This window comes from Nothobranchius furzeri, chromosome 8 (assembly GCF_043380555.1).
Source record: "Nothobranchius furzeri strain GRZ-AD chromosome 8, NfurGRZ-RIMD1, whole genome shotgun sequence".
Taxonomy (NCBI): domain Eukaryota; kingdom Metazoa; phylum Chordata; class Actinopteri; order Cyprinodontiformes; family Nothobranchiidae; genus Nothobranchius; species Nothobranchius furzeri.
In genome coordinates this window covers 52654640-52672519 of record NC_091748.1, presented here as the reverse complement: position 1 = coordinate 52672519, position 17880 = coordinate 52654640, and the positions used below count along the sequence as shown (strand labels likewise).

At 40.7% G+C, this 17880-nt stretch overlaps 1 protein-coding gene across 1 annotated transcript; it reads left to right on the top strand.

The window, feature by feature from the left end:
* The first annotated feature begins 1011 nt into the window (after positions 1 to 1011).
* Positions 1012 to 16134, top strand: tmem59l (transmembrane protein 59-like). The gene is made up of 8 exons (XM_015971525.3): positions 1012 to 1314; positions 2384 to 2489; positions 3039 to 3133; positions 3444 to 3596; positions 13991 to 14096; positions 14266 to 14380; positions 14801 to 14918; positions 15776 to 16134. The coding sequence occupies exons 1-8, from the start codon at positions 1147 to 1149 to the stop codon at positions 15932 to 15934; spliced, it is 1020 nt and encodes a 339-aa protein (XP_015827011.3). The 5' UTR covers positions 1012 to 1146; the 3' UTR covers positions 15935 to 16134.
* The last annotated feature ends 1746 nt before the right edge of the window (positions 16135 to 17880 follow it).

Below are 17880 nucleotides of genomic sequence, written 5' to 3'. Positions count from 1 at the left end.
GTTTCCCTTCCATACAGGATTCTGCACATGTAACACACACATGCTGCATGGATGTACTCAGGTTCAAAACAAAGATTAAATGACAGAATTCAACTAAACAAGACAATAACAGAAATGAAATTATGTATATATATATATATATATATATATATATATATATATATATATATATATATATATATATATATATATATATATATATATATACATATATTTTTATGTGGTATAAAAACTCTTGATGAAGAACGATTTTCTGAAACCACAACACTTATAGCTGAGTGTAAGAAATCAGATAACTTTCAGATGCAACTTAGTTTACATTTAGCTGAGATTTTCTTTTGATCTGGATTTCATTCTAGTATCTAGGATGGACTTTACATATTTTACTGAAGAAAAGAAAAGCATGAGACTTCTTTTTTTTAAGTGACCCCAATCATCTTCTTTAAAATGTTAGATTTGAATCAGATTAAATTTAACATTTAAAGTTTAGATCAGAATTTAATTATGTGGGCTATATAAAACTTTATTTATTTGAAATATAAATTCACGTATTTAGATTTTATTCCATTTTTTTAATATTAGGTCTAACTTTAGGCTACAGGGTTACATTTGGTTGTAAATATATGTAGTTGGACTTAATTCTAAATATTCAGATTGAACTATATGTAATTCTAATATTTACATTTTAAAAGAAACATTTAGTTTAATTTTCAAAAGCAGATTTTAATTTTTATTTGTACTTTAAAAAATAACAACATGGCACTTTCTGACTTTCAGTCATTTTAAAATTGGCTGAGGTTAGCAGCGTCCTTAAATCTTCTGATAATTGTAATATTAATAACTGATGAGATGTCAGAGCAGAAATAAAGGCCCAGCTGTCGCATGCCTCCTTTCTCAACCATCTCCTCCAGGTTAGTGAAAGTCATCGGAGCCACATTAGGCACTGCGGAGACGCTCTGCAGACGGAGTTTGGAGAAGAGACCGCGCGTGCGTGCTGCCGATGATGCGCGTGACGCCACGAGCAGGATCGGATCGGAAGCGCAGTGGACAGACAGGACCCGAGCAGCAGCATCAGCAGCAGAAACGCCACAAAAGGAGCACAGCGAAGGTTGAAGCTCGGCTCTCCGCTCCTCCCTGCAGGCTCTCATGCTCCGGGTCTGCGGCACCATGCGCGGCTTGTTCCCCGCCCTGCTGTCGGTGCTCCTGGCCGGACTCGCGACCGCGTCTTCGGATCTGTTTGACAACCAGCTGGGGGATATCAATTACTGCAAAAAGCAATGCCAGCTCACCATACAAAACAAAAGCCCCGCTAAAGTAAGTTACTCCTGGGTAATGCTGGAGGGGTTTTTATGGCTGTCTGCGGGAAAACGCTCTGAAGCGGCTGCATCCCGTTTCTGTATGCACACATATAAAAATAAATCTGCAGAATTTTATCCGCTTTTAATTGACGAAAATGAGGATAATCAAAGATATCTCCGTGCGTGATGTGTCTCCGCTTCGATTTTTGCTGCGTCCTTTTGGACACGGTGCATTAGGCCGAAAGGATGCAGCTCGTTTTTGGTGAAGGTTCCTCCAAGAGGCGAGATCATGTAAGGGCTAAACACTGACTAAATCTCAATCTGCAGAAAAACCAGAGTAAAAATGATAAAACATTGCGGAGGCGGAAACAGACATTTCCCTGTGCAGACAAGGCCAGACTGGACAGATGTATGATGGTGGGTGGGTGAGGACTCTGACTTGCATTGATTTAGAGGCTACTTAGATTTGTAGTCTCGGACCCCACCCCCCCACCCCCTCGCTGCCTTCAGGTGTGGTTCAGACATCCTGCAAGGCAGCAGGAGCAAACCTGCAAAGCGGATCTCAGCCCTCCGCATTGGTGTAATTTTGTGTTTGTCATGCAGCTCTAACTTAATATTCCTACCTAGTATACCGTTACTTTGTGGAGTGAAATACACAAATGCAATTTCTGCATCCTGTGAAGATGCCGATTAAGCTGCAAAATCACCATCCATGGTCAAAGAGTCTTTGTCTGTCCAGTTCTCACTAAGGCCACTAGAGGGTGCTGTTCTCTCGCTTTTGTTTAGCAAACTGAAGCATAAAGTGATGCAGTAATGTGCATCTTCCTTTCCTCCCACCGTATTACCCAACTCAAGTTTAAAACAACGCGCTCATTATCACGTTTTTACCCCCTCCCCTGTCAGACAGCCTGCTATAAACTGTCTATGACAGCCCATAATATGACATTTGCACCATGTCATTAAGAAATGCCATAGCCCATCTGTGTCATATTTCCAAACAGGCACATGTGCTGTTTGTCCAAGAATACCAGAGACATATCTAATTTTGTACTCTCTCTGTTATCTTCTCTCTGTCTGGTTGGTAGGACTCCATAATGAATGCCTGTCACCGCGGCTGTCGTCTCTACTCCATCTGCCAGTTTGTCAATGGCAACGCCGGCTTCAACACCAGCAGGGAGGAATGTCAGGGAGGTGAGTCTGGGTTGGAATGAGTTAGTTAGAGTTTGGATTTAAAGAAGACTAATTTCTAGTGTTTTCATGAACTTTCAGTCACATTAACCCAACGATGCATCCTTTTACATGTTGAAGATGTTCTTTATGTTCAAAGATTGAAAAACAACTTTGGACAACATCTGAATCAGTTCATCTGGAGCTCCGCAACACCTCTTGTAGTAAATAATGCAGCGTTTACAGGATGCTGCCAGGTCCAGTGGGCATGTCCTTCATGTCAGAGACTATTCTCCTTGTTTGAACTGCCATATTGAAAATCAATGATGTGATTTGCCATCCAGACAACAGGAACCATATTTTTAATAATAACATGTGGAGTGAATTGTCTTTGCAGAGGTTCAGAAGCTGCAGTTTCACCTTTCAGTCTTTATTCTACAGCCTGTCACTTAATTTAAATCTCTTAAAATTTGTTTTCCATTGCTCCAGCTGCATTTCCACCTCTTCCTTTGCTTTTTAGTTCTTTGTTTTGTTATTCTGCACAAATGGGCCCCTCATTCTCTTTCTTTACAGCCTGCCAGGAGGCATATATCAAGCTGCTGGAGCAGGAGGCCTGCAGCACCGGCTGTGCCAGCCAGCCCTCTGAACCTGAGATCAAGAGGAGGAAGGTGAAAAGGGCCATTCAACACACACACACACACACACACACACACACACACACTCGCACGCACGCACGCACGCACACACACGCGCGCACACACACACACACACACACACACACCTACACCTACACCTACACCTACACCCACACACACACACACACACACACACACACACACACACACACACACACACACACACACACACACACACACACACACACACACACACACACACACACACACACACACACACACACACACACACACACACACACACAGAGTAAAATAACTCATTCATTGTCTCCTTGTTTTGCAGCTGAAGGCTATGACTCTGCGCCCAAAGCCTCCCTCTGTGATGGAGGCGGTATCCAGCTGGTGCAACGACATTGTCAGCTCTGCCCAGAGCTTCATCTCCTCCACCTGGACCTTCTACCTGCAGGCTGATGATGGCAAGGTTGTGGTGTTCCAGGTAGGTCACAGACCAGAAAATCATTGCAGTGTGGGATGGGAAAATTAAAGGTCTGGTCTCTGATGCACCTGTTTCAGGAACTAGCAGAATGTCACATCAGAGGAGAGCTTTACATGATGGGATTTGGATGATTTTTTCCTGACATTTGCTTATCTCACCTCTGATTGGCTAACAGCAAAGCAACTCTATGAAAAAAATAACCCGCACTTGTATAGCGCTTCTCACAGTAAGGACTCCAAAGCGCTTTACACTACAGTGTATCATTCATCCATTCACACACACAATCACTCACTGCTGACTCTGCTCTTCAATGTTGATGTTTTTTCTCCACAAATAACACAAGCCTGAAGGAGTTCTGCTGTGTGGTGAAGTTGCTAATGCTAACAATCTAACCCCAAAATTCCACTACCTCTGCTCCACTCCGGCACGAACTCCGCAGCAAAATCGGTCCCGTTGTAGTCAATCAGAGCTGTTCCACTACTGCGGCCGTGCGGCGCAGTGCGCCGCCTGCCATTTCGCCATCTGGCAAAAATAGGATCGATTCTATTTTTGCCGGACGCCGGAGCACCTCCGCAGTCATGGACAGAAATCACAACCGTCCAACAGGAAAGGGAGCAAGCACAACTTCCGTTATTTCACAATAAATCGATAAACAAAAAGTGTTTTTTGTTTCATATGCACAGGTTTAACAACTTTTAACAACTATCAATGGCGGCTGAACTTTAAATGCACAAAAATAAGCCATAAATACAGTTTCCACTATCAAAGTAGTCACACTTTGTTGATCCAAACACTGCTGATCTCTCAGCACAAATGATGGGCAGATTAAACAGTTCATTTCGATGCTTCTCCCACACAACGGGTGTTTGGATCTAACTTCCGCGTTTATTGCTCGGACTGTATCGCAAGATCTCGAAAATCCCGCACATGCCTGTTTGCGCACCTCAGGTCTCCGCACCGGAGCGGAGCTGTTGTAGAGCGGGTACCAGTAAAAATTGAGTTCGGAAGCGGGGGTGGAGCGGAGCGGAGGTAGTGGAATTTTGGGGTAAGTCGTACTCACTAGTTTTTCAAAAGCATAAGTATTCCTCAGCTCCTCTTGGATCTCTAAACTGACCTTTTCTGGTCTCCTCTGAAATGCGTCGACAAATTTAAACACTTAGGTGTCTGGCTCGACTCAGACCTCTCCTTTAAAAATCATTTTCAAACAAAACAGGTTAAGTCAACTTTCAACTTGTAGAAGGGGTAAATATTGTTGCTTTTAAGCTTAATATATTACCTTTACTTATGACCAATAAGATGTGATATTCTATATAAATACAGAATCTCAATCTGATTGGTCTTTGAATGTTTAATCAGAGGATTCTAGGATTCTTTGCTTTTTCAGTGATCAAACACACTTTGTCTCAATTCAGACAGAGTCAGGTTTATAAAAAGTAAGAAATTTATTTTCTAAACAAACGAATGTGATGGATGAATCTAAGTGGATGGGATGTGATGTATGGTGATTGAATGGTGTGTGTTTATCAGAACCTTGCATCTAGAAGAAACTGAGTTCTGGGTGTGAAAAGAATTTGGTCTGCATTAAACTAACAAACAGCATCAGACGCAATCTTGTCGTGCCTACGTACCCAGATAGGAACCCCTGTGGTAGATCCGGAATGTCGGGAATCTGTGTGGATCCCCAGGTACCGAAGTCCGCAGGATACACCGCAGTACCACTAGACCGGTCTCGAGTTGTTCCCAGGTCACAACAAGCAGGTTGGTTGCGTCTAAGACGAATGGACTCTGAAGGAGTCTTGGCTGTGTCAGCTTTGTTCTGGAAGGAGCAAGTTTTTGTGTCAGCTGCGGCGTGTAGCAGGTTTTTGACAGCTTGTCAAGAGATGCGGTGGTTAGAGAGTTTCCCCCCGGTGGCCAGTCCAGAGTTCTGCTCAAAAACTAACTGGATCACTCCGCAAGTGATTCTGTTTTAATATTCCCTTATTATGATTACCTGGCCAATCAGGACAAAAGAGGTTAAGAAGTGTTAACAAACAAACCTCAGAACACACGCCTTTCCCAGATACAAGAATGTTCTGGATGTGTGGATAAAGAAAATATCTATGTGCAGTGATGTTGACTTTAATTTATGTCTTGTGAACATTGTGTATGAGTGTAGATAATGATTCACTTGTTAAACCAAACATTACTGATCATAACATCAAAATGTTTCATTGTAATATTAAAATTCATTTCAACTTCATTGAATTAGGCGCAGATTATTCAAACATTAATATTATTATTCATATAACATTTGTTCATTCAACCATATGTTTATTTAATGATTTTTTAACTTATGAGTTGTAAAAGTTCTTCTTTCATGAGAGTGTTCTTATCAGAAGAAGGCTTTGTTTGGGAACATAGGCTGGTATCTTGTGCCCCTGAAATGTCAACAAGGACTGCAGAATCTTCTGGGCTTTAGAAGACAGAATAGAAACTCCACTCAGGTAGTGGAATTATGTCTGTAGGTGACCGGACACTGTGTAGGTTACTATGTAGGTGAAAATTGACCCTTTCTGGACGTTACAAACTAAAGATCCTATCTCAATCAATTCCTTGTATTGATTTCAGGGTAGGAAGTCATATTTCTACTCTAGACTATGCTGATATTGTTTAATGCCACTGCTTCCTCTCTTCAACATCTTGATGTTGTCTGTAACAGCATTTGCTGTGTTGTTTTACGTGGCCTGTTTAACACACATCATTGTTTCATGTATCAGAGTTTGTCTTGGCTTTCTCTAAAAGCCAAACGTAGGTTTCACTGGTTTTTGTTTATTTTCAAACGTATCTTTTTTGATTTCCCGCATATTTAAAGATCTATCTAGTTCCTTTAGTTTAGAATGTCAATATACAATCAGATCGAATGATCAACTCTACTTTGTTGCACCTTTTTTTCAAAAAAGAATCAGGAAGAACTGCTTTCTGTGTCAAAGCCCCAGTAGAGTGGAATAGACTCCCTCTGGAGATACGATTGATTACTTCTTTTCGATGATTTAAAAAACCTGTCTGTTCACATATTGCGTCTTCTTGCATCTGTAATTGTTTTTGAGTTTGGCATTTGCTGTCACATGATCATGTTGTCAAAGCCAGGTGTTGTTTTCTTTATATTTTTTTCTCATTTAATTTATTTGGTCTGTTTGTATTAGTTAGTTTTGGCCACTGATAGTCTTGCTATCTCTCATTGTTTAGTTGTTTCAAAGGAAGACCCCCTTGAAAATGAGATGATGCATCTCAAGGAGTTTTATCCTCTAGAAAAATAAATAAATAAATAAATAAATAAATAAATAATAATACGATTAGCTTCTATTAGTCAAGACGTTATCTGCGGTTTCCGGGAGGCTAAACCAGCAACAGCCTTCCTCGTCAAGAGTCAAGATGGATGAGTCCATGAATGTTCAGTGACAGATGTAGATCTGTCGGGATTTTCTAATCCTAGAGTTTCATCGTCTACTTTCTACTAGAAGCTAATGCAGGAGATAGGTGTAGGAGACTATTTTCATGTTCAGCCTGCATGGAAAAACTCTGAGTGACCGATTATAATCAGAAATAATTATAAAAAAGCCTCTTTTAAATATTTTCTAAGTTTAAAATCAAATAAATGAACAGATTACAAAAGCTGTTGATTATTACATCAACGGGGAACTTGTTTTTGACTAGCCTGATTCAAGGCTTAAGCAAAATAAAACAAAATAAATATATGCAGGGTTCTCATGGGTGTTTGAAATCCTTGAGAATTTTGTGGGACTTGTTTAGAAATTTTGAATGAACTGCTTTAAAATGAATCCAGGTAAGTGGAACTGGGCCAATTAAATAGCTGGATTTGATTAACCCACAGGTAAAAACCCTTCAGTTTTGTTTGCAGAACTGCTCTCTTGACTCTAAGATTTATATAAGTTTATAAGTAAAAAGAGTCTAAATTGAAATTTAGATTTTAATATCTAATGATTTCAAACATCACATGTTTTTAATTGGGGCTTAACAACAAGCCAGCAAACCCCCATGGATTATTAAATGGAATAATCTTCATCCTGTTAAAATATCTTTGGATTTACAGGTTTTATGGGTTTGAATCTGAGCCAGCAAGCCCCACATCCCATTTGGACGAGTGAGGATGCACAGTAGAGTGAGGAAAAGAGGCAGAATTATGATGCTTTTTTCCAGAACTTAATAGCTGTCCTCTTAAATGGTGTCACAGCTCTTTAACCATCTATGCAGATTTGATGACTTTACTAGCTTCACATTAAGATGGAAACCATGTCGGATTTAACAGAAAATAGGATGCTAAAATGGACATTGTTGTATTTTTAAAAAGCCTTTTAAACGTTTAATGTTCTTAGCAATATTTAAAACATTACTTAAGGGGGTCTTTTATGCTTAAATTCATCCATTTCCTCTACTCATCTGTTGGAATAAATATAAGTTTGTGCAGGAGTGTGTGGAGCCGTGTTTGCATTTTAGTTGAGCTTTGCAGTATTTTGTCAACACAATAAAGCACCCACATATTAAAGCTGTTGTAAGATATGCTTTGTCAAACCACCAGGCAACATAATCATATCCCCCAGTTTCAAGGTCGACCAGAAACCCGCATCTGTGTCAAGTGTTTTTTTTTTCTCTTCTGTTTGGTAAATACTCTGACGTTATGGGATGACAATTTTAGCTCCATAATTTAAGGCCTCAAAGAGAGATGATAGCATCTGGAAACCCACAGAGAAGTGCTTCTGTGTGAACGAGGACTCTCCTAAATGTGGAAAGTCTCTATTAGGCAAAAGAAAATGTTTGCTGACAGGTTTGCACGGCTCCACATCCAAATGCATCAAGCTCCGAACGTAAATTCCCCAGCGTTTCTTTCAGACGCGATGATGGATGTTTGCTCTTTGCAGCGGTGACACAGTGAGGGAGATCCAGGAGACTATCGGGCTTGTACTCAGTGGGCAGCTGGCGCAACTCCACCAGCTTAATTCGCTGTCTGGGTGCTAAAATATCAGAAAAAGTCCACGTGAATCGAAGGACGACATGAGGGGAAAACTACAGATTAGGTGTTTAGATTCTGGAAGTATCCCTGAGATTCATGGTGCACCTTTGGGTCATGGCTGAAGTCTCCATACTGACGGGAAAACTTCAACTCCTCTGTCACGAGTTCTTCACCTTGTCAGATCGTGCTAATGCGACACCGTAAGAGTGAGCAGTTCAAACTGGGTGAGTAAGAAGGTAGATCTGATTGTTTTTGGGTTAAGAATTCACTCGTTGGACCTGGAGCAGCTTTAAAAGCAGAAAAACAAACTTGTGTTGAAATGGCAGTTTAGAGGTTTTCAGACGTAAGTGAGAAATACCTGCTGTGATTATTTATCAGGACACACACTGGAGGTCAACCAGTGAGGAGCTTTCAAACCCAATTCTGATACTGCTCTTTAAAAATGACAAAAATCTCGGACTTTTTTTTACAAAGCCCAATTTTTAGCTTTCAGCCACAAGATTAACACTTTGTTGTTCATGCACATTGTTGTCTAGATTTTTAAAAAATGCTTGTTTCCATTTATTCTTTTAAAGATGTGGAACACGTTTATACCAGCCCTGGTCCTCAGGGCACACTTTCCATGTCCCTGCTTCAGCACACCTGATTTTCATTTGCATTGCCTCCTCAGGAGGACATCACGTGTTGCCTGTAATCATTCATTCGTTTAAATGAGGCGTGGCAGCAGGGAAACATTGATGTTTAAAAGGGCAACATGGAAAACATGCAGGACAGTGTGCCTTGAGGACCGGGGTTGGCAAACAATGGTTTAATCAATACATTTGCAGTGATCTCTAGTGGGACGGGGGCAGGGTTTAGATACACTTATTTAAGGAGCGATAAGTCAGCTGGAGGAAGAAGTAGCTTCAGATGACAGGATTTGGGCTCATTTCCTGATATTTGGACATCTCACTTCTGATTGGCTAACAACAACCGGACTCTACCACTGACTCTGTTTGCTTTGCAATGTTAATGTTTAATGTCCCTGAATTAAACAAGCCTGAAGGAGCTCTGCTGTGTGGTGTAGCTGCTAATGCTAATGGTTAGCTTCTATAGTCGAGATGTTCTCCATTGTTTCCTGGACGCCAAACAAACAACCTTCCCTGTCGCAAGCCGAGATGGGTGAGTCCATGAATGTTAAGTGACAGTGTAACGCAGATCTGTCAGTCTTTTCAATTCCTAGAGCTTCAACATCAGTATCTATCAGAAGCTAATGCAGGAGATAGGTGTAGGAGACTACTTTCATGTTGTGTCTGCAAGAAAAACTCAGAGTGACTGATTATAATCAGAAATAATAATGAAAAACTTTTTTTTATTGTTCCACACCTTCAAAATGAACCTATTATTAAAAATGTGGTCAAATACACCTAGTATAGTGTGCAGGAGTGGGAAGATTGACACCATGTGTAGGAAGATCACAAGGAGATGTCCGCAAATAATAAAAAACAGAGGAAGTTAAGAGAACTTTTGCCACAATAATGCTAACATTAAAGCTACGTTCTCAGCAGCACCAACAACCCACTCTGCAGTAATGATCTCTCTGAATCCTCATGGTGAAAATCAGTAAATGAGTTGTAAACAATCTCACGAGTCATTGCTTTACTTTAGAGGATCTGGCTCATATTAGTTTAAAACTTCTACTTTTTAAACTTCCTGCTGCAATGCTGATGCTAACAACAACAGAAACGTGAAGTATTTCAGTTTCTGTTTCTTTTACTTTATGGCGGATGTTCATTGAGAGCCGTGCCATATGTTCATTTTGAAATACCATCGGCCACTCTTAGTTTCACATGCATGCAGAACGTTAGAAAGTATTCAACCCCTGCTGCTTGCTTTAAACGGTAAATGGTCTGTACTTGGTATAGCACCTTCTAGAGTCCTAGAACCCTTCAAGGTGCTTTACAACAGTCAGTCATTCACTCATGTATACACATTCACTTATTGGTGATGAGCTACAATAGCCACAGCTGCCCTGGGGCACACTGACAGAAGTGAGGCTGTCGAGCACGGGCGCCACTGGTCCCTCCGACCAAGGACACAACACCTCTTGCTCAAGGACACAGCAGCAGCATTCTCTACCACGAGCTGGGATCGATCCTGCAACCCTCCGATTACTGGATCAGCCGCTCTACTCCGCTTTAGCTGCCAAAATAAAATGAACAGAGAAATGCTCGAGTCAGAAAAATCTAGTCTCTTCTAAATCACAGGGTGAAATTAGCATTCAGTGACCCACCATCCAGGAGAGAATCATGGGTCCTTCGTGTTTAAGAAGACACAAGAGGGGGCCAGTTGTTCTGTTCACAACTTTTGGTCTTATTTGTTTACAACAACACAGTCAAATTGGACAGTGGATCCTCAAGCCTTTACCCAGGAAGAACTGTAAATTTTTCTGGCATATGGCACTTATTCTTTTCTGCTGCTTGCATAGTTACAGTCGAGTTAGTTTGCTCTCCCAGTCATACGGGGGAGCCTCAACACTTCCTGTCTTCCTACTCTGATAGGGAGCCCATCCCCCGTCGGCTCATGGGTCCACCGAACAAAGAAGGAAGTGAACGGGATCATAAGAGCTATTTTCTAATCCACTTTGCCTTACACCCTGAATGGTGTACTTACAGCCATTGTTATTGTCTTCTCCATGTCTGGTTTGGTGACGTCAATTTGGTGATGTGCATTTGTAGTCCAACGTGTCTTTTCACAAAAAGTCAAAACAAATTTTTGACACCTGTCAAAAAAAAAGCGCTTTCTTGGGATCAAAATGTGTCTAAAATTACAGACATCATAAATTAAATTCATGGCACACATCAAACAGGATCAGAAAATCACTTTTATCCCTCAGTAGCCTCTCATTCTTTTGGCTGTTTGGGACCCATGGGTCAGATGGGCGTGACTTAGGCTCCCTATAATTAACCCAGCTAACCAGCTAATGATGTTCAGAGCCAGCTGGTTACAGTTAGTCAACTGTTGGCATTTATCAGCCTAAATAACGTGTTGACTGATCAGTCATTCTGTTGCCACATGCATGGTTTAAATATTAGGAAGCTTGTATTGAATTAGTTATGTGAAAACTAATTTATTTTATCGACAGTCTCGCCATCTTTTTTTCTCCACAGGTTGCCTATCTGGCAACTCTTCATTTGCTCTCATTCAAATGCTCATTTAATCTCATCTTGATGCCTTAGTTTTGAATTAAGTCATTTAAATAATGTGTTTGCTTATTCTATGAAAGACCAATGAAATATCAATACCAAAGTCAATCATAATCTTATCGTGCAGATGCTACACTTCCTGGCCCAAAACAATGTTGCTACCCAAAAACAACAACAACAAAAAAAAACTGTTGCATGCTAATATTTTGTTGGACCGCCTTTAGCTTTGATTATGACACACATTCGCTGTGGCGTTGTTTCGATAAGCTTCTGCAATGTCACAAGATTTATTTCCATCCAGTGTTGCGTTAATGTTTCACCAAGATCTGCATTGATGATGGTAGAGTCTGACCGCTGCACAAAGCCTTCTCCAGCACATCCCAATGATTCTCAATGGGGTTAAGGTCTGGACTCTGTAGTGGCCAATCCATGTGTGAAAATGATGTCTCATGCTCCCTGAACCACTCTTTTACTATCTGAGCCTGATGGATCCTGGAATTGTCATCTTGGAATATGCCCGTGGCATCAGGGAAGATGGAATAACCTGGTCATTCAGTATATTCAGGTAGTCAGCTGACCTCATTCTTGGAGCACATCCTGTTGCTGAACCTAGACCTGACCAACTGCAGCAACCCCAGATCATAGCACTGCCCCCGCAGGCTTGTACAGTAGGCACTAGGCATGCCTCTCTTCTTACCCTGATGCACCATCATTCTGGAACAGGGTCCACCTGGACGCATCAGACCAGTTTTTAATAATGTGTTGGACAGTTCTTAAACCAGTTTTAGTCGTTTCTAAAATCTCCTTAGATGTTTTCTCTGATTGAGGCGTACCAACGATCTGACCCTTCCCTAACAAACCAACATATTTCCCACGACCACCAGATTTCCACATGGTTGTTTAGGAAATGAGAAGCACCTCATTGCACCAGTTGGGGTTAAATAACTTGTTGCCAGCTGAAAGATAATTGCTCATGCAGTAATTATCCAACAGGAGGCTCCTACCTGTTTGCTTAGTTAAATCCAGGTTGATTTTTGGGCTGGGCAGTGAATACAGCTGTTAGTCCACATTTAATTAATTTTATTCAGCCTAAAAATTCTCATTTTAATGGTTTATTTTTTACTTTTTGCAGATCATGCCCAGCATTGACTGTATCATACAAGTTGAGTTATTTACAATACCTCGAGACTGGCTGCAAAACCAGGTAGCTTAATACCTTGTCTCACTCAGGCATTACAGGCAAATGCACATACATTATACTAGTCAACATATCAATAATTTTCTGTTCAGATAACACCATGTGGTGTTCAATTTGTAACAAAAAATACACGTTCGCTAACACCCTGATCACTCCCTCTTGTATCGCACGACAGACACATTTAGGCTCTACATGTTGGTTCATTCCGGTCTACAGAGGATGAGAGTCAGGTTCACTCCTCCACTCTTGACTCCGTTTTCACAGAGACGGTGCTACATCTGGTTTCCACGCACACTGTCAGAAACATTACTCATGAGAGGTAATTATAAACTCCGCTGTGAAATCACTTTTTCATTTTATTGTTTTGGGAGGCAGACTCCCCCTTTTCTACCCTCACAGTCACTACGGGGCTTTATTATGTTGGTCCAGCGACTGAAATGACTCTTTAGCAAACTTGTTTTGCAGATAAACAATAGAATGTAGCCATATTTCAGAGCGTGACACTGAAGTAGATTTTATATCCAGTTTAAACGTATAAGTACCAGAATGAAACAAAAAAAATTGGGAGGATGACGCTTCTGCAGAGAGGTTTGATTTACCGTTCCAAATAGGTGTAGGAGTGTACGTTTAGTTGCTGAGGCCAGCAACAGTATTATTAAAAGGGACGGCAGCAGCTGGCAGAGAGGAGCCGGGGTCAGCAGTCAGAAAGTGAAATCCTCTTTTAACGAGTCCTCTGGGTGAACCTAAAACACAGAGCAAATAATTTACACAACAGTGCAAATAGTAAAGGCAGGCAGGCTGGGTGTGCTTTTCACATATGAAACTTGTAACAAGTGAAACTGAAATATTCAGATGACCGATGGGTGTTGGGTAAAATACATTCTTGTTACATTATTATTACTTTTAATCTGAAAAATAAAACAATTATGCAACTAATTTGATAACAACTCTTAAAAATTCTCCAGCTGATTTTGAAAATTGTTATTTTTTTCCTTGTCTTCAGAGCCAGCCTGAGATGGAGTACTCGATGCCAGAGCTGCAGGCTCCTCGATCCAGCGTGGCTGACAAACCCTGGCCTCAGGTCCACTCCCACACCCAGAGACCCCACGGTTAGAGCATACACACACACACACACACACACACACACACACACACACACACACACACACACACACACACACACACACACGCACGCACGCACACACACACACACACACCATTTTTTATGTATTCAACAAAAAAAAAAACCTTGAGTTATCTGTCTAAACGGAGTTGTAGGTGTGAGGGGACACGGAGACAAAGGAGCTGCTAAAGCATCAGGGAAAGGGAAACACCCCGTCCAGCACGCAGAAGACCCCGCAGCCGACCACGACTTCCTGGGCTGCATGTCAAGGTCACTTAACCTACTACACATATTACACGCTATAGGTTACAGCTTGAGTCCATCAGGTCAGACCTTTCCAGATATACATATTGATCTAAAAATTAGATGTTTATAAAACAGTAACTCATAAATACACATGACGCCTTGTTATAAATGATATCAGGTGTCTTACTGAAGCTGTCATCCCCAGAATAACAAATTCATGAGTGCAAACAGACTGGATTGTAACAAAACATACAAACAATACACAGTTTGAAGCAACATGCAGCATGACATATTTTCTGTTAAAATGTGCAAAACTGCATGTTTAATGCATACTTTTATAATGACCTTTAGTTTTTTGGGCTCATCTTGCTAAACGGTGCAGGGAGGATTCAGGTTCGGACTCACATGTTCTTCTGTTCTTGTTCCCTCACTCTTCTTTTCCAGACGTTCGGGCCTTCCGCGGTGGATTTTGGCTGCTTGTCTCTTCCTGTCCATCATGGTCATGTTGTGGCTCAGTTGTGCCAGTCTGGTCACTGCGCCGGAGCAGCATATCAAAACACAGGTGCTTTTTCTGAAGAACGTGCCTCTATGTGTGATTAACAGTTGTTTATGTTAATAAAACTCTGTAAAATTGTCCAAATCCTACATATTAAAAAATTGCTTGGCTTCAAAGATGGCAGTGAGCCCTTAGAAAAGATTATGCTTTTGTACACAACGTTTGCAGCAACAAGAAAGATAATAAAAGTAGGTTTTAATGTAATTCTAGACCCTATTTGACTGTTCTGAGACTTTTATGGATAGTTATCAGGGATGTAAGAAAATATTGATATGGTAATGTATCGCAATATTTTTTCCTGCAATATTATATTGATATTCAAAAGCCGTGTATCTAATTTTTGAAAGAATTTACATGCAAACATTTGTGTATTTTCTTTTCTTTTGGTTCAAACGCCAACCACTAGTTGGCAGCAGTGTGTACTGGGTTTTGTTTCCTCCACTGAAATGTACATCCCTCTATTATGGTTCAGATACCTGATGTTACACATGTTAGGTATCAGTTTGGACTAGTTATTGAATTTTCCTCCAATAAATTAAAAAAATCACTAATATCGTCTGGCTAAATGTATCACAATACATCGTATCATCTCTCCTGTATCGTGACACATATCGTACCGTCAAAATTTCACAAATTCACATCCCTAATAGTTATGATGTTTTGCAAACAAAGTTAATGCAACACACATTGTTATTAGTATCCTACAGATGAAACTGCTGTTTTTTGTCTCAGAAAACTCTCCTGCCTTCACTCCTCAATGAGTTTCAGTTATCAGGGTAACAGGGATTTTTAAACCACAAAATTATGGGAAACAATAGCTGAAATGTTTACTTAATCATTCTTTGCTCTTTGTATATTTCCAGCTGAGTATCAATGGGGATAAAGAGTTCCTGGAGCATGTGCACAAAGTCAACCCGTACCACCTGAACCCCATGATAGCTGTCACCGTGAAGCAGTCAGAGGACAATCAGGAAGCAGGGCCGCTGCCCGTCAAAGTTGACCTCAGCAAAACCTGTGTTTAGGAGGAACCAGCGGCAGAGCGGCTGTCTTGTTTCCCTTGGTAACTTTGTCTAAAATATGTGGCCTGTCAGTGACATAGAAACACATCACGCCACTCATTCCGCAGAATGTTTATAAACATGTAATAATAGAAATAACAGTAATATATTAATAACGATAACGCATGGCACCCTCCCTGTCATTTAAATTGATTTGAAACATCTTGCTGAGTTTTTCCAGTTAGCTGCACTTGTCATGCGTGTCATTTCCTTGTAGAGTCCAGATCTGTCCGTTCATCCTGAGATTCTAATTAACCGCCGACTGGTTACGTCGCTGCTAAGAGACGAGACATGTTCCTGTCTCAGAGCCACACACGAGACAAGCACAGAGGACGCGTTATGTCTCAGAGCTATTCTGACACTTTTCAGACCACACACACACACACGTTAGATTTGATTCCTCTCATTCTCGCATAGGTAGGATGAATAAAAACAGCTCACTGTTTGATTGTAGAAATCAAGAGAGAGAGAGAGAGAGAGAGAGAGAGAGAGAGAGAGAGAGAGAGAGAGAGAGAGAGAGAGAGAGAGAGAGAGAGAGAGAGAGAGAGAGAGAGAGAGAGAGAGAGAGAGAGAGAGAGAGAGAGAGAGAGAGAGAGAGAGAGAGAGAGAGAGAGAGAGAGAGAGAGAGAGAGAGAGAGAGAGAGAGAGAGAGAGAGAGAGAGAGAGAGAGAGAGAGAGAGAGAGAGAGAGAGAGAGAGAGAGAGAGAGAGAGAGAGAGAGAGAGAGAGAGATGACGGTGAGCAAGTACCTGACAGCAATGCAGAAAACAAACACCCATAACAAACAGTTTACAGTGAGTTTACACAACCAGCCTTATGAGCTGATCACAAATGGCCCAGAAATAGAAAATCACCTTACTTCTTAGGCGAGCCATTCTCACTAATGAAACAAAAAAGCTCAATTTGTGTTTTCTAAATTCACGTGCTGTCAGATGCATCCCCTAACAGCACTCACTCAAAAAAAAAACCTTTATTTCTTTTCTACTGTAGTTATTCTGAAGCATCTGCGTGAGCTGAATTATGAAAGTGGTGTGACGTATCATGGAACTGTAAATATAGGAGGAAGAGTGCACTCGATGCTGGGTGAAGGTCATGGTTATTATGTCACTGTAGGAGGTTTGTAGCTGTTACATGTGCCATGTGCTTTCTAATAGCCGACTCTTTTGTATGTCCTAGGAGCACATACTTAAGGATAACCCCTGTAACCATGTGTAATGCAAAGCTTTTATCATAGATCTTTGTTTCTAAACAGTCTTAGAGAAGATCTTGTTTTCCTCTCAGTGCTTTTGATGTCCTGTAATGCTCTCCTTTAACCCAAGCGATGTAGACAATTAACCATGCATGCAAGTGATTTTTTTCCCCTTTCTTTTTTTTGGGAAAAGATTTATCTTAAGCGCTCGCCACGCCTGTACGGCACAGCTCTACTGTGGATTTGTGATATATATCTATATTATTTTAGTTATTTTGGTTCATATTTACAGTAAACATTTAAAATGTGTAATAATGGTCATATCCTTGTGGTTTACAGAAAGGACTGTTGATTAAAAAGCCATCCAATCACCTGCTGAGGAGAATATCACAAGGAATGTGATGTGAATTTGAAACTGTATTCTTTCCTTTTTACTACCGTTTATTTTCAATGAAATGATCCAAATGAGGAAATAAAGCATTGATGCAAGTGAGGGTTTTCTTCCTTTTAGAAAAAGGACGTTTAATAAATGGATGATACACATTATGAATCATTTTGTTATTATTTGTGTTGGATGTAGTACTGAAGGAGCCCGTTACAGTTTTTCTCAATTGCTAAAACACTAAAATCCATTGACTGAAGAAAGTTTTCAGTTGCTTGAACTCATTAAGTTAACCGTTGTGCCTGTTGTCAAAACCTTTAACCATGTCACACGGTTTAGC

What these genes read in the sequence shown, in the direction of transcription:
- tmem59l (XM_015971525.3), top strand. Translation starts at nt 1,147, where the DNA reads ATGCTCCGGGTCTGCGGCACCATGCGCGGCTTGTTCCCCGCCCTGCTG. An exon ending in CAGGGAGGAATGTCAGGGAG is followed by an intron (nt 2,490 to 3,038) that starts GTGAGTCTGGGT and finishes CTTTCTTTACAG; the next exon opens with CCTGCCAGGAGGCATATATC. An exon ending in GCAAGGTTGTGGTGTTCCAG is followed by an intron (nt 3,597 to 13,990) that starts GTAGGTCACAGA and finishes CCTTGTCTTCAG; the next exon opens with AGCCAGCCTGAGATGGAGTA.